General features: G+C 58.9%; 3 protein-coding genes across 3 annotated transcripts; 1 reads left to right on the forward strand and 2 right to left on the reverse strand.

The window, feature by feature from the left end:
• Positions 1-1736: 1736 nt before the first annotated feature.
• Positions 1737-2111, reverse strand: LOC140664978 (uncharacterized). Its single transcript, XM_072890617.1, has one exon. The coding sequence runs from the start codon at positions 2109-2111 to the stop codon at positions 1737-1739; it is 375 nt and encodes a 124-aa protein (XP_072746718.1).
• Positions 2112-3789: 1678 nt separating this feature from the next.
• Positions 3790-4769, reverse strand: LOC140664979 (uncharacterized). Its single transcript, XM_072890619.1, has 2 exons — positions 4757-4769; positions 3790-4424 (listed from the first exon to the last, which is right to left on the reverse strand). The coding sequence occupies exons 1-2, from the start codon at positions 4767-4769 to the stop codon at positions 3790-3792; spliced, it is 648 nt and encodes a 215-aa protein (XP_072746720.1).
• A 4952-nt stretch (positions 4770-9721) lies between these two features.
• On the forward strand, positions 9722-13476 carry LOC140664980 (uncharacterized). Its single transcript, XM_072890620.1, has 3 exons — positions 9722-10732; positions 10851-12575; positions 13036-13476. Exons 1-3 carry the CDS (start codon positions 9722-9724, stop codon positions 13474-13476), a joined length of 3177 nt encoding a protein of 1058 aa, XP_072746721.1.
• The last annotated feature ends 868 nt before the right edge of the window (positions 13477-14344 follow it).

Below are 14344 nucleotides of genomic sequence, written 5' to 3' on the forward strand. Positions count from 1 at the left end.
CGCGCCCTTGACGGAAGTTACCTCCCGCCAAAAGGGCCCCGACGATACACCGCTTCGGAAGGGAAACGGTCGCGATGCACCGTCGGGCTCCATCTCGCCGTCGAACGCTGCCTCGGAATACGTCCGAGCGGGTCCGACGGCCGGGCCGACCCGGCGCCGTCGGGCTATGCCCGTGCGGCTCGCGCCGGCCCTCCTCCGCCTCCCCGACCCCGACCTCGGAAAACGTCCGAACGGCTCGGAAGAGGCCCGGCCCGATGGGTCCGGGAGTTCCGGAGATCCATCGGCCCGTCCGCTCCTCTCGCGGCGCGCACTCAGGGGCAGAACCCACTGAGCCGCCTGCACGCGAGATGGAACCCCACGACTGTGGGACGCCGGCCTATGCCAGCACCCACATCTCCCCGAGGGACGCCGCGCGGCGGGAACACCCACACGCGCGGAAACCCTCATGTGCCAGGAGCACCCAGCGGTGTGTCACGGGCGGGGAGCAGTCCTCCCCCAACGGTGCCGTACCACCGGGCGATTGCATTTAGGGCCGCCTACCCCTACCAGCGATTGGGTCCACGCTTTAGACCACCCCCAAGGGGGTGGGCGCAGTCCCTAAGGGAGTCGCTGGGCTCCCCTTGTACCCTTACTAAGGGTACGGTGCGCTCTTAGTTCCCCTTCCACCCTGGAGGTTCACCCAACTTGGCCGGAGCCGTGTGAGTGTTCCATGGGGTTTCAGGGTTAAGCCTCCTCACCACGACAAGGTGGCGCACGACGAGGAGGGTGGAGGACCTAACCTAACCTAGGTTAGGTTAGGTTAGGTTAGGTTAGGTTAACCTTTTTTTTTTTTTTTTTTCGAGGGGGAAATGCCTTTACGTATCCCCGGCCTGGTATTGGTTGGCCGGGGTATGTGGGACTTGCCGGCGCTAATAGAGTGCGCCGGAATACCCACTAAAACCCTTTCGGGTATCCTTCCCAGACGGTTTATGCATGGAGGAGGGCCTCGCCAACGGCACTATCCCTTCCCCTGCCCGTCTCACAAACACACACTTGAACCTAGGTCCAGCGGGCACCCTTTAAAGGAGTGTCCCTCCCCTAATACGACCCCGGGATACCAGCCGGGGTCTTCTTTTTTTCAGATTGCAGTTGACGGAGGTGGAATATCCGTTTCTTACCCCAACCTCCGTCTCTGCGTCTGTCCCACACAAGAGACGCCTAGGGGGAAAGATGATCGTGTCGCCCCTTTTATCGTCATCTTCGTCCTACTTCGATACCCACCCTACTGCCTGCCTCAACCCGTAGGTCTGTCTGCTCACTTACTAGTGGTTGACTTCCAAGGGTGGGGCTCTGGTGTTGGAGGTTCTCGCCCGAATTTCCAGAAGATGGAGGAGGAGTCTCACATTCCCTTTCCCGGCGTTTCTCTCGTCTTTTTTGCTCTCTTTCTCGCTCCACCTCCTCCTTTGTCCTGAGGACTACTCCACAGAAGGAGGCCACCGCCTTCCATTTATCCTCCCCCCTACCATAGTCTTTACTATGGCTAGATCCTCTTTCACGGCCAAGGACAATTCCGCCCGGCTTTTTACCCACGCAGGACATACCTCCAGGGTGTGCTGCGCCGAGTCCAGGGGGTCGGTGCAGTGGTGACACTTGCCCGTAAGTTCCTTCCCAATACGGCCCAGATATTCACCGAAACAGCCGTGCCCCGTAAACACCTGGGTCATACGGAAGGTCATTCCTCCCTTTCTCTTTTCTATCTAGGCCTCTAAGTGAGGCCCTATGGCCTCAACCACTCTACGCCCCGCAGCTCTGCCAGACGAAGAGAGCAACTGCTGCTTCCACCGTTCCAGCATTTTCTTATGGTGTTGCCGCCCCACCGCACTCCTCGCCCGGCAGACGATGTTCCGCCCCGCCTCCCGGAGCCCTCGCATGCGTCGGTACACATCGGTGTACATTCTCGCGAGAAGCTCCACGGGAGGAATCCCCGCCAAAGAAGTCGCCGCTTCAAACGACACTGTACGGTAGGCACGTACCACCCGTAATGCCATTTTCCTTTGGACCCCGTGTAAAATGCCCAGAGTCCTTTGGTTGTCGCTGATATCCTCGGCCCATACGGGTGCCCCATACAGCATCATAGCGTGGACCATCCATTCATACAGCCTCCTGACTCGACCGTCAGGAGGCTGTATGAACCTCCCAGGTTCGAAAGTAGACGGCCCAGCGCGGCAGCTGCTTTCTCCAGACGGGGGGCTAACTGGGCGAAGTGCGCGGCGAAGCGCCACCCACTGTCCAGGAGTAGCCCCAGATATTTGAGGGTATTTCCCACCTTTACCTCCACCCCCTCCACCATAACCCGAAGGCTCGGCGGCACACCTCTGGCACCTGGCCGGAACATGATTGCCTCAGTCTTCTGGGGCGCCACCATCAGGCCCAACTCCCTGATAGCCCGCGTAATACACGCCGTCGCTACCGTGGCTAGGGCCGAGGCCTCCCTTCCGTTTTCTCCCTCGGCTAACACGATCGTATCGTCCGCGTAGCAGACGACCGTGCAGCCGGGGGGGATGGCCGTCCTTATTACCCCGTCGAAGGCCAGGTTCCACAGGAGTGGTCCGATGACCGACCCCTGCGGAACCCCACACCCCACTCGTCTCGTAACCTCTACCGCATCCCTGTTGGTGTAATGCAGGGAGCGGTCGCTGAGGTACGATTGGATGATTCGGCGGAGGTATCCCGGCATGCCGAAGCAGGCCATGGCTCTTTGGATACACCTCCAGGGCAGGGTGTTAAAGGCGTTCGAGATGTCAAGAGACACGCCGATTGCCACCCTGCCCTCCCGCACCGCGGCCTCCGCAAAGGCGCGCACCCTCAGTACTGCGTCCACGGTTGATCTTCCACCGCGGAAGCCGTACTGCCGGTCATCCAAGTTCGGCCCTATGCTTTCAAAGTGCTTGACGAAACGATTGGCGTCTATCCTTTCCAGGATTTTGCCAGCCTCGTCGAGCAGACATATGGGCCTGAACGACGAGGAGGTCTCCGTGTCTTTGCCTTCCTTGTGCAAGAGGACCAGATTGGCCCTTTTCCACCTCTCAGGGAAGATTCCCAGTCTGAGGCACTCCGAATACAGGTGCGAGAGATGCCCACCTATCACCTCAAAGGCTCCACGTTTTCCTAGGGAGGCCATCGTGTCCGGGGGCCTTGGTGCCGCGGAGTCTTCTCCTGCACCTCTTCATTTAGTCTCCCGAGACCTTCAGCTCCTTCAACCATTCGGGTCCTTCCCCCGTAAGGATGGGGGAGAGGGTATCCTCCTTCTCGCACGGGGGAAAGAGCCCTCCGACCACCCGGTCCAGGGCTTCCGGGTCTCCGTAGCCGGTGGCCCTCTATTGCGGAGCTTCCCGAGAACCATCTGGTAAGGTCGTGCCCAAGGGTTCTCTTCTAACTGCACTAGGAGCTCGTCCTACGCCCTGGCTTTCGCCTTTTTGATCTCTAGGCGTAGGGCGTCCCAGGCCACTCTGTACGCCTGGTAGAGGCCTATCACTACCTCTACCGGCCTATCCCTCTTCTTGGCCCGGGCGTATATCCTCCTTTGGTGGACCGAGGATTGTCGCAATTCCGCGATCTCCCCGTTCCACCAGTACGCCGCTCTACAGCCTTGTCGACCAGCCTTGATCCGGGGCATTGACGCATCACATGCTTCAGACATGACGCCCCGGATCCACTCAACCTCCTGGTCGATGTCTTTACTGGCCTCTTTCGGTTTTCCTTTCCCCAACCATGTGGCTGAGAAAATCGAGGCCATAAAGGCGTCCTCGTTCATTTTCTTTGTGCTCCAGCGCCTAGGAGAGGTCGCGTCTCTCTCAGCTGTCGACGCTGGAGCACCTGCTCAGGTGTGACCACGAGGCCGTAGACTATGTACCTATGGTCCGACAATGTCTCGACCTCAGTGGCCACTCTCCACCCTAGCACCTTGTTGAGGGTCGCTGGGGATGCCCAGGTAAGGTCCACCACCGACTCCCCTCTTTCCCGTATGCAGGTGCTTATTCCTCTTTCATTGAGCAGCCTTAAATCCAGTGTCACGGCCCACTCCTCGACCGCGACACCTCGGCGGTCCGTTCTCGGGGAACCCCACGACATCGATTTTGCGTTAAAGTCCCCCGAGACTACCACCCGTCCCACTCCACTCCCGCTGATAATAGCGGAAAGAGAGTCCAACCTCTCGGCAAATCCTGAGAGGTCCAGGCTAGGCGGCAGGTAGACCCCGACGACCAAAACGGGTCCCCACCTGACCGCCACCCACCCTTTGCTCTTGCCCACCAGTGTGGCGGGAAATGAGGCCGGAGCATCCGCCCTCCATGTAATTGCTACGGAGCCCAAATTGTTCCCCACCCACGAAGGGTGCTCGGGGATCTGGTACGGCTCCGCAGCAATGCCCAAACCACAACTACGCTCTGCCAGAGTGTGCACAAACAAATCTTGCGCTTAACGGGCGTGGTTGAGATTTGCCTGCAGGACCTAAGCCGCCATTTATTTATTATTTAAATTTTGACTCGGGCCTGCCTCCGATTCCTTTAAAGAAGAGGGGCTTTCGGGGCCCCTTTCTCATTTTGTACCCTCTCCTTCAGGGGGGTACTCTAAGGGAAAGAGAATTTTATCCTCATCCTCCCCTTTGTTTCTCTTCTTCGCCTCGGTCTCACCCACCATCCCAGCTACCGCTGCTCCGGCGGTTACCGACGGTACCCCCTCCAGGGTATTCTCCCCTTCTTTGATGTCGGGGACATACCTCGTTTCCTCATTCCCCTCCATTTCCTCCCCCCTCCTTTAGCTGCTTATTGGGGGGTGAGGAGCAAGAATTGTTAAGGTCTTTGGCCTTTTTCTCTAATTCTCTCTCTTTTTTCCTCTTCGGTTGCGACCTAGGGGTTGACGCGCCGTGAGGCGTGGGAGTTCCCACATCCATTGCCCTCTTTGACGCGTCCGGTCTTTCTCCCTTTATAGAGGAGGGTTTTCCGCCAGGGCTCTCCCCTGCGGGCCTGCGTGTTTCCCCACTAGGGGCCCCGGCAGTTCGCCCAGACATGCGGCCTCCCTGCGCTATGGGACAGGCCGCATTCCCTGCCCTATGTCTTGCCGGCTTCCCCCTATCCGCGCATATGGGACATCTGGGCGCCGCCCTACAGTCCGCTCGGTGTCCCTCCTCCCCGCACTGGAAGCAACCGAATCTCCGTTCCACGGCTGCCGTGCATCTAGACTGTACGTGTTCCCTACCCAGGCATTTAAAGCACTGGAGGGGCCTCTCCTCCAGCAATTCAACCCTGGTGTGGGCCCATCTAACCCTGATTCTGCCAGCTTTCGCCACCAAATTGGCAGCAGCTGCAGGGCATTTGGCCCACGCCAACCCCATCTCGTTGGGGGCTCTTCGAATCGCCCCCACCTTGATGTCCCCGTGAGCACATCCACCGACTTCTGCGATTGCGTCCCTTACCTCCGAAGTCTGGACTACGTCGTCCAGGTCTCGGAACAGGAGCTCCGCAGTCTTGGTAGGGAGGGACACTTTAACTCCCTCCACCCCCTCCAACGCCTTCCTAAGTTTGGAGGCAAGAGCCATAGCTTTTTGGCTGGCTCTCTCCCCTCCCACTTCATATATAATCGCCACTGTCAGGGCCCTCCTGTTCCTGATCTCTGTAATATTGGGCTCAGTCAGGTCGATCTGGCCCCTCGCATGGCGGACCATTTCGCTGTACTGCCCATCCGGGCATGTCAGGACAACCGCCGCAGTGCGGGGGACCCTTATCGGCCTGGGGGCACCAGCTCTCTTTTTCCCCCCATCATGGAGTTCAGGTGGCAGTGGTCTCTTCTTCTCCCCCTTCTCCTTTCCCTTCACCTTGCCTGTCGGGGGTGCCAGGAATGCGGTCTCCTTCCTGATCCTCAGTTTCCCTTTCCTTCCCAGTGCCGCCGCATATGTGAGCCGCTCCTTGTCGGCTGCCCGCGACGGTCCTGGGACGGGTCCTCCCCCGCCTTTAAGCATGGCGGCTTTAGTTCCCGCTCCTCTTTCCTTTTGTCCTCTGGAGGAGCCATGATCCTCTCTCACATAGGTCGATCCCGAGGCGAGGTTTTCGGCATACCTCTATCAGGTCTCCCTCTCCGAGATACTTCCGCCCTTTGATGATCTTAAGGGCCTTGGACACGACCTCCCCCACATTCCAGCCCACCTCGGGGTTGGCCTTAATTCTTATCTCCCTCTCCTCCATGAGCGAGAGGGAGATTGGCGGTTTTTTACTTTGGGGTTGCGGTACCTCCAGTTTCCTCGCCGCACCCTTTTTTTTCTCCTCCTTTCTTTTGTCCAGTCTTACCTCCTCTTTTATATTTGAGACCTTCCCCTCTTTGATGATCCCGCGGGGGATGTGTTTGTCCCCATGGATTTGGGAGCCACCGAGTCAGTTTCTGGGGCCTTTTCTCCAGGAGCGGTTCGGTTTCCATCTCCTCGCAGGAGCCTTCTTCCGCATAATTAATTACCCCCATAACCTCTTTGCTCCTTGTACGAGGGGCAGGGGTAGGGGTATTTGAAGCTACCTCCAGGGGAGGTTCTTTCCTCCTGATGGGTGTCCCTTCCTCCACTCTTTCTTAGGAGTACATTCTCCTCTTTAAGCGCGGTCTCTCTCCGCGTTAACTCCTCTATTTGACGCTGAAGAGAACCGCTCGCTCCCTTCAATTCTTCGACGTCCCTTCTCAGTTTGGTATTTTCCTTAATGAGGGCCCCAAACTGAGCCTTGGTCTCTTCCAATTGCCTCCTTACTTCATCGGAGGACATGCTTCCCCTACTGGCTAGGGTAACCGCCCCCGCAGAGGTCACCAGCACGGCTTCCTTAAGAAGCCTGACGAGGTCTCCTTTGAGATTCTTGGAGACCTTCGTCACCTTCTCCACCGCCTGTGTTGCGGTGAGAATCTCTGCGCAGACATCAGCTGCCGGAGAGTTTTTTAATTCCTCCTCAATCTTCTTTTGAGATTTTAGCTTTTTCCAGGCTTTATTCTTCTCCCCTGGCAGAGCAGACCTGTCCCCTGACCACAGGGACACTAGCGGCCGCCCCGACCGAGGCTATCCTTCCTCTTCTTCCCGCGAGACTCGCAGTGCCTCCCGTTACGCCCACCTCCTTATTTATATTTATTTTTGTTGATTCCATTTTTTGATAATTCCCGTTTCCCGCTACGGCTCCGTCACCCAGGGTATACCCTCACCTGTCGCGAAGTGTCCCAAAACGTGACCGGCAACACTCCATGACAGGGCCCCAAGTTCCCCCGGGGGGGTGACATACGACACGGGCCGGGGGATATACATCCCCGGTACTGGTCCCCAGCCCCTTACTCACCCATGGAGGTTTTGACGCCTCCATGGGCTTTCGGGGGTTCCCGGCCTCCGACCTCCGGGATACCGCAGCGGGTGGTGCCACCCGGGGGGCCCCATGGACGGTTGGGACTGGGTCGCCGCTTCCCGGCCCAGTCTTACCCGCCATGGCGGCCAGCTTGCACGCGCCTTTGACGGAAGTTACCTCCCGTCAAAGGGCCCCGACGGTGCATCGCTTCGGAAGGGAAATATCCCCCGACCCGTGTCGTATGTCACCCCCTTAGGGGGAACTTGGGGCCCTGTCGTGGAGTGTTGCCGGTCATGTTTCGGGACACTCTGCGGCAGATGAGAGTACACCCTGGGTGACGGAGCCGCAGCGGGGAGCGGGATTATTCAAAATAATGAATTCTCTAAAAACAAAAACACATAAGAAGACCAAGGCGGAACCTACCACAGAATTGTCTGCGGACGGAGCGACTGGGGAGACCTTTAAGGTCCCCGAAATACCCGAGGCCCCTGCGGGGAAGGATATGCCTTCGTACCCAGGGCCATCGACATCTGGCGGCAAACCCACCATCACGGCCATTCAGGATGGTACGGCAGCGAGAGAGGCGTTGGAAAAGAGATACCTCCAATTTCCAATGGCCAGAAAGACAAGCAAATGTCCCCACGACGCGACGCATATATGTCATAGCTGCCGTGTGGGCAGGAAAAGGAGCAAGTATACCGCTACAGGTATAACTCCCGCTCCTAGTGACGAGGACTTGGAGTTCCCAGCGGGATCACGCGCCAGTAGCGTGGCGGGTGATCCTGACGAATACGAAGCAGGATCACACGCTGGTTCGTATTATGCTGGCTTGGAGGACGAGCAGTCGGACCTCACCCCCGCCAAAAGAGGCAGAGGAAGGCCCATCACCACGGGTGAAGGGACAAGGGAAAAAAGAGAGGCAAGGGCCAGAACGAGGGAAGAGGCCAGAGAGAGAAAGGACACGGATTGGGCCCTGGGTGCCTCAATGCCCGATGGACAGGCCTGGGAGAGATGCCGGGACAACCAGAGGGTAGCGAGGGAGATGTTCCGCCACTCTCCGACACCGGCTGTGGTGTCGGATACCATAGCAAACTGCGTGACCATTTTCAAGAGTCTGCAGGTCTCAAAGAACATTAAGGGCCCACTAGAAAGGGAGATGAAGAAGGCTGTGGCGTCCATCATGGCTGCCGCAGCAGTCCTTTATGATAGGACTACACAGTCCTCTCCGAGCAACGCTGAAGCGGAGGAACTTCGGCACCAATTGGAGCTCCTCAAAGCCGAGAGAGAAAAGGAGACGAGCGAGCTCAAAAAGCAGATGGCGGAACTCGCCGATCAGGTAAAAGTGCTGACGAACCAGCTCAGTACTCGCCTGATCGAAGAGGGAAGCATCACAAAAAGTGAAAAGGAGAAGGGGGGCAGGAACCTGAGAGGACGGAACCGCATTGAATCTGACCGGGATTCAGATTCCGACAGCGGGGAGTGGCATTCTCTCAGGCTGAGGACGCCCCAAAATGTCTCCCCAAAGAAGACCGCCTTGAGGAGGGGCGGACTATCTCCGGCATGCGTGTCCCCGGGCCTGGCTGGTGACCCCTGCATGGAGGTAGAACCGCAGGCCGCGAGCGTAACGGAGGCACAGGGGCCCCTCTTGAGTGGATCCCCTCGACCCCTCCCACCGGTAACTCGCCCTACAGTCCAGGGCGACTTTGCAATCCTGTACGAAGCCCTCAATCAGCACCTACAAATAGGCGTTGACTTGAGGCAGAGGATGCTGCGATTCTTCGAAGCAACGAACGGACAGGGGGAGGCGGTCCAATCTGCTCCCCTAAACGCACATACTCAGCCGCCAATGGGGAAGGAGACCGAGGCTGAGATCCCCTTGCCAACTCAGCCCAAGACGCAGGGAATGGTTCCTAAAAGCAGCCAAAAGGAAAAAGCGGCCAAGAAGGGAAAGAAGAAGGGAGAAAGCCAGGTTTGTGCTCACTCCAAAATCTCTCCCCCCCCTTCTCTGCCGGTACCCGCTGCCGATGAGAGAATACCTGGAAAGAAATCTCGCCAGGATGCGGAACCCTCTGGGGCTCCACCCTCTGGCGGAGGACCATTAGGCCCGGGGCCCTTCGACAAGAAATCGACAGACCCCGGGACATATGACCCCTCTCCGACCACGGAAACTCCGTGGAGCGTGGTGGTCGGACGTAAAGGAAAGAGAAAGGTAAGACAGACACCCCTCTCCTCCAAAACCCGTTGCTGTGGCCCGGTCACCGTTCAGTGAACGGGGTAAGCAGAAGCAGGGGCAGGTAGCGGGGGGAGAGAAACCCGGTAGAAGGAAGGTTTCCAAAACCTCGGCGGTCATGATAACCTGCCCAGAAGGGAAATATGGCGAGAACATGGCCGCCATCAGAAAAGAGGTTAAACTAGACCAACTGGGAATCGAGGAAGGAAGCCCCAAGATAAGAAAAGGTCTTACCGAAGCCTTAATCCTGGAAATTTCTGGCGAGGACAAGGCACGCAAGGCGGGACAACTCGCCGAGCGTGTAAGAGAGGTGACCGGGGACAACGAAGGAGTGCGAGTCACGTGCCCCCAGAAAATGGCCGACCTCCGCATTCGGGGGCTGGAGGATTCCATTACCCGGGCGGAGATTGTTGCCGCAATCTCCGGGGAGGGCAAATGCGGGTTCTCGGACGTCAAGGTGGGAGCGTTCGTGAAGGCCCCCCACACCGGCCTTAACACGGTGTTGGTGCAGTGCCCGATAGACGCGGCCAACAAACTGGCACAGATGGGAAAGGTACCAATATCGTGGTACAAATCACCCATCAAGCTGTTGCCGCGGCTCCCCCTCCGATGCTTTAAGTGCATGGAGGAGGGGCATGTGCAGCAGCAATGCGGCAACGACCGATCCTGCGCCAACCTGTGCTTCCGATGCGGCAAAGAGGGCCATAAGGCCAACTTTTGCACAGAACAAAGAGTGCACTGCGCACTCTGTGCTGACTTCGGGGCACCCGCGGGGCACAGGATGGGGGGCATGAATTGTCACCCCCCGAAAAAATTCAACAGGAAGAAGGCCAAATCGATTCCTCCCTCCAAAAAACCCACCCCGTCGGTAGGAGGGGAGAAGGGGGGAATCGAAAACAAGAGCCCAATTCCGTCCCTGATGGAGGTCGTTGTAGGAGAAATCCCACAAGCGAACCAAACGGCTTCAGCCGAGTCTGCGCCCGCGCCGATGGACACATCGGAGTGTCGCAAGCGGCGCGCGGACTCGATCAGAGAAGGAAACGAGGAGGGTGCGGGGAGCAAAGAGCTCTGCTCCGACTCCCCCAACCCCCAAAGGAAGCCACGCTTAGACCCTAAGCGTGGTAACGTGAAAGGAGACACCCTTACCCCGGGCGAAATTGAGCCCGTGGGTAATGCGCCATCGAACGCGAATGGAGCCCCCCTTCCACGGCCACGTGGTGCGGGGTCTGAGTCGACGGAGGCCCTCTCTACCGACATCAATGAGGGCATGTAAATTCATACAGGCAAACATTAACCACGCTCGGCGGGCGCAGGACTTACTCCTGCAGACTATCGCCGAGCGTGGTATAGGACTGGCGATCGTGTCGGAGCCGTACCGACCCCCATCAAACCATCCTAATTGGAGGGTGGACGGCTCTGGCACGGTCGCGGTCATACGCGGCACGGACAATTACAACCCCCCCTGTTCCTTACTCAAGTCAGGAAGGGGGTACGTGGCGGTAAAATGGGGTTCCATCGCGGTGGTGGCGTGTTACGCACCGCCTAGTTGGGGCCTCTCCCAATTTGAACTGTATCTGGGGGAGCTGGAGCACTGCATACGCAGCATGCTCCCCCAGGAGGTGGTGGTGGCCGGTGACTTCAACGCCAGAGCGCAAGCGTGGGGAGACCGGCTCACCACTCCCAAGGGAGAGGTCCTACTGGATTGGATGGGGGCTTTCGGGCTATGCCTGCTAAACACCGGCAACGAGCCTACGTGCGACCGGCTGCTGCGGGGGGCGTCCATAGTGGATCTCACTATGATAACCACCTCCGCGGCACGCCTAAACTGGTCGTGGGGGGTGGTCAACCAAAAGACTCTATCGGACCACCGATATATCGAGTTCGGTTGTACCACCCTCCAGCCCGAGAGCCTGACCGGCGGTGCGCCACCGCCGCGATGGAATCTGAGAAAGTTAGACCCGGATAGGTTAATGGCGGCCGTCCAGGCCATCCTTTGGCAACACCATCCGCCAGAGGAGGGAGTGGGGAACTTAGTGGAGGATGTCGCGCGCCTGGAAGACTCGATCACACAGGCGTGCGACTTCTCCATGCTCAAAAGCAGGCCCCACTCGCGCCGGGCTGTGTATTGGTGGACGGAGGAGATCGCGTCTCTTCGCAGCTCCTCCGTCGCAGCCAGGAGACTCCTCAAACGCGCCCAGCGCCGTGGCGACAAGGCCTGGAAAGCCGAGGCACTCAGCGACTACCGGTCCGCTCGAGTGGCTCTGAGTGTCGCCATTCGCTCCTCCAGAGTGAAATCGTGGGACGAATTGATCGCGTTTCTGGACGCCGACCGGTGGGGGCGCCCATACAAGATAGTGACGAACAAACTTCGTCATTGGGCGCCCCCCGTGACGGAAACCCTCCCCTCGGGATCCCTGGACCAAATAGTCGGGACTTTGTTCCCGACTAAACCCGACTCTCGAGGTCTCGACTGGCGCAGCGCGAACACCGGCGCTGCCGAGGCCTGGTCCAGGGATCTCGAAATCACCGAGGAGGAGATGAGGGATGCCGTCCGAAAGGTCAAGAACAACAAGGCCCCTGGCCCGGACGGCATCCCAGGGCGTGTTTGGAAGCTCGCCCTGGAGGAGGCAAACCTATCCGGGTGGATTAGAGGCATCTTCAATAGATGCCTTGCGGAGGAGAAATTCCCCCCAATGTGGGAAAGAGCCAAGTTGGTTCTTCTCCACAAGGGCGGTAAGAAGGAGGGTGACCCGTCAACGTACCGGCCGATTTGCCTGCTGGACGAGGTCGGCAAAATATACGAGAGGATTCTCGTTCGCCGACTCGTCCAGCATCTGGCGCGCGATGAGGTCCCTTCCCTTCACGAGGAACAATACGGCTTCCGTGAGGGCAGGTCCACGGTGGACGCCGTACTGCGCGTCAGGGCCCTCACGGAGTCAGCTGTGGAACGCGGGAGGCGTTGGCCGTCGCTTTGGACGTGTCCAACGCCTTTAACCCTCCCGTGGAAGGCAATTGGGGACGCTCTCATCACCCACCGCGTCCCCGAATATTTCGTGAGGGGTATTCGGGCTTAATTCGGTCACCGTAGGCTCGAATACAAGGACCAAGACGGCCAGGGTCACACCCGTCGCGTGTACTGCGGAGTTCCACAGGGCTCGGTGCTGGGCCCGCTGTTGTGGAACCTCGGGTACGACGGGGTCCTCCATACCGCCCTCCCCCTCGACTGTCGGGTCATCGGGTATGCCGACGATACCCTGCTGGTAGCCGAGGGGGACAACTGGGGGGGAAGCCCTAAACAGGGCCAACGAAGGGGTGGCAGGCCTCGTGAGAGCCATAAGCCGGACTGGCCTGAGGGTGGCCCCCAGCAAGACCGAGGCGGTCTACTTCTACGACCGCCGGGCCGCTGGGGAGCCTTCCCCCACCTCCCGACTAGATGTGGACGGCACTGTTGTCCTCGTGGGGTTCCAGATTATATACCTGAGGCTCCACATCGACGGCCGATGGAGCTTCGCGGGTCACTTTGACCGCCTGGTCCCGAGAGCGGAGAACGCGGCGGCAGCGATTAGCCGCTTGCTGCCAAATCTCGGAGGGCCGGACGGTCGGGTGCGCCGCGTCTACGCGCACACCGTCTTTAGCATAATAATGTATGCAGCACCGGTGTGGGCGGGCGAGGCGATGGCCACCAGACGCATACAGGACGCGATGCGTTGCGTCCAGCGTAGATTGGCCATTTGTCTCGTCCGAGGCTACAGGACGGTGTCGCACGCGGCGGCCACCATTCTGGCCGGACTCCCCTCCCTGCATATGGTCGCGGATTCATACAGACGTTTGTATAACCGGAAATCCGCGGCACGCAGGGGAAGAGTCGCCAAGATCCCGGCCAGGATACTGGGCACTTGGAAGCTCTAGGAAAAAAAGTCCCTCGAGCAGCAATGGATCGCGTCGCTGCACGAGCGCCCCCCAACATCCGGGGAGAGGACTATATCGGCCGTCCTGCCCTGTCTGGAGGAGTGGCTGGACAGGGCGTGAGGCAACAGTACGTTTAGGATGACACAGGTGCTCTCCGGACATGGGTGTTTCAGAGAGTACCTGCAACGCATCGGACGGGAGGCAAGCGAGGCCTGCCACCATTGCGGCCATGAGAAGGACACCGCGCAACACACCCTTCAGGCATGCCCAGCCTGGAGGGACGAGCGCGATGTCCTAACCCGGACTATCGGGGACGACTTGGCGCTGCCGAGCGTCGTCGTCAAGATGTTCGGAAGCGAGGACAACTGGAAAGCCGTGGCCGCCTTTTGCGAGGCGGTCATGGCCCAAAAAGAAAGCGCCGAGAGGTAGCGTAGACCGGGACGGGCGAGGGGAAAAGCTCCTGGCAGGAGACCCCAACTTCCCTTACCACCCGGGCCCCTCTTGCGTCCGGTGACGGTCCGGCTGGTGCGACTTATGCCGCACCCGCCGCCGTCATCGTCGCCACCGGCGACGGCGCACCCATCGACACCCATGGGAGCGCCGCCAAGATGTCAGTAAGTGGAAGGAGGGAGCAGACTGGTTTTGTTCGACCTTCTTCCCCTTACTTCCCCTTCTTTTTTGCCCTCCCTATTTAACCCCCCCCAGGTGAGAGGAGTGTCGAGATTCTAAATCTCGACTCTCCCCCTCCACCCCCCATCGGGAGAAAGAGAAGACATGACGGGAGGAGGTAGTGGCCCTAGAGTAAAAGTTCGATTTGGAGAGGAGGGGAGTATAAGATATGTTCCTTTCTTCCCTCCCTCCCAGGAAG

Source organism: Anoplolepis gracilipes, chromosome 4 (assembly GCF_047496725.1).
Source record: "Anoplolepis gracilipes chromosome 4, ASM4749672v1, whole genome shotgun sequence".
NCBI lineage: Eukaryota > Metazoa > Arthropoda > Insecta > Hymenoptera > Formicidae > Anoplolepis > Anoplolepis gracilipes.

Coding starts and splice junctions, on each gene's coding strand:
- LOC140664978 (XM_072890617.1), bottom strand. CDS start 2,111: ATGCTGTATGGGGCACCCGTATGGGCCGAGGATATCAGCGACAACCAA.
- LOC140664980 (XM_072890620.1), top strand. CDS start 9,722: ATGGCCGCCATCAGAAAAGAGGTTAAACTAGACCAACTGGGAATCGAG. Junction 10,733..10,850: donor CCCCGGGCGAAATTGAGCCC/GTGGGTAATGCG, acceptor AAATTCATACAG/GCAAACATTAACCACGCTCG. Junction 12,576..13,035: donor CTTTAACCCTCCCGTGGAAG/GCAATTGGGGAC, acceptor GTGGGGTTCCAG/ATTATATACCTGAGGCTCCA.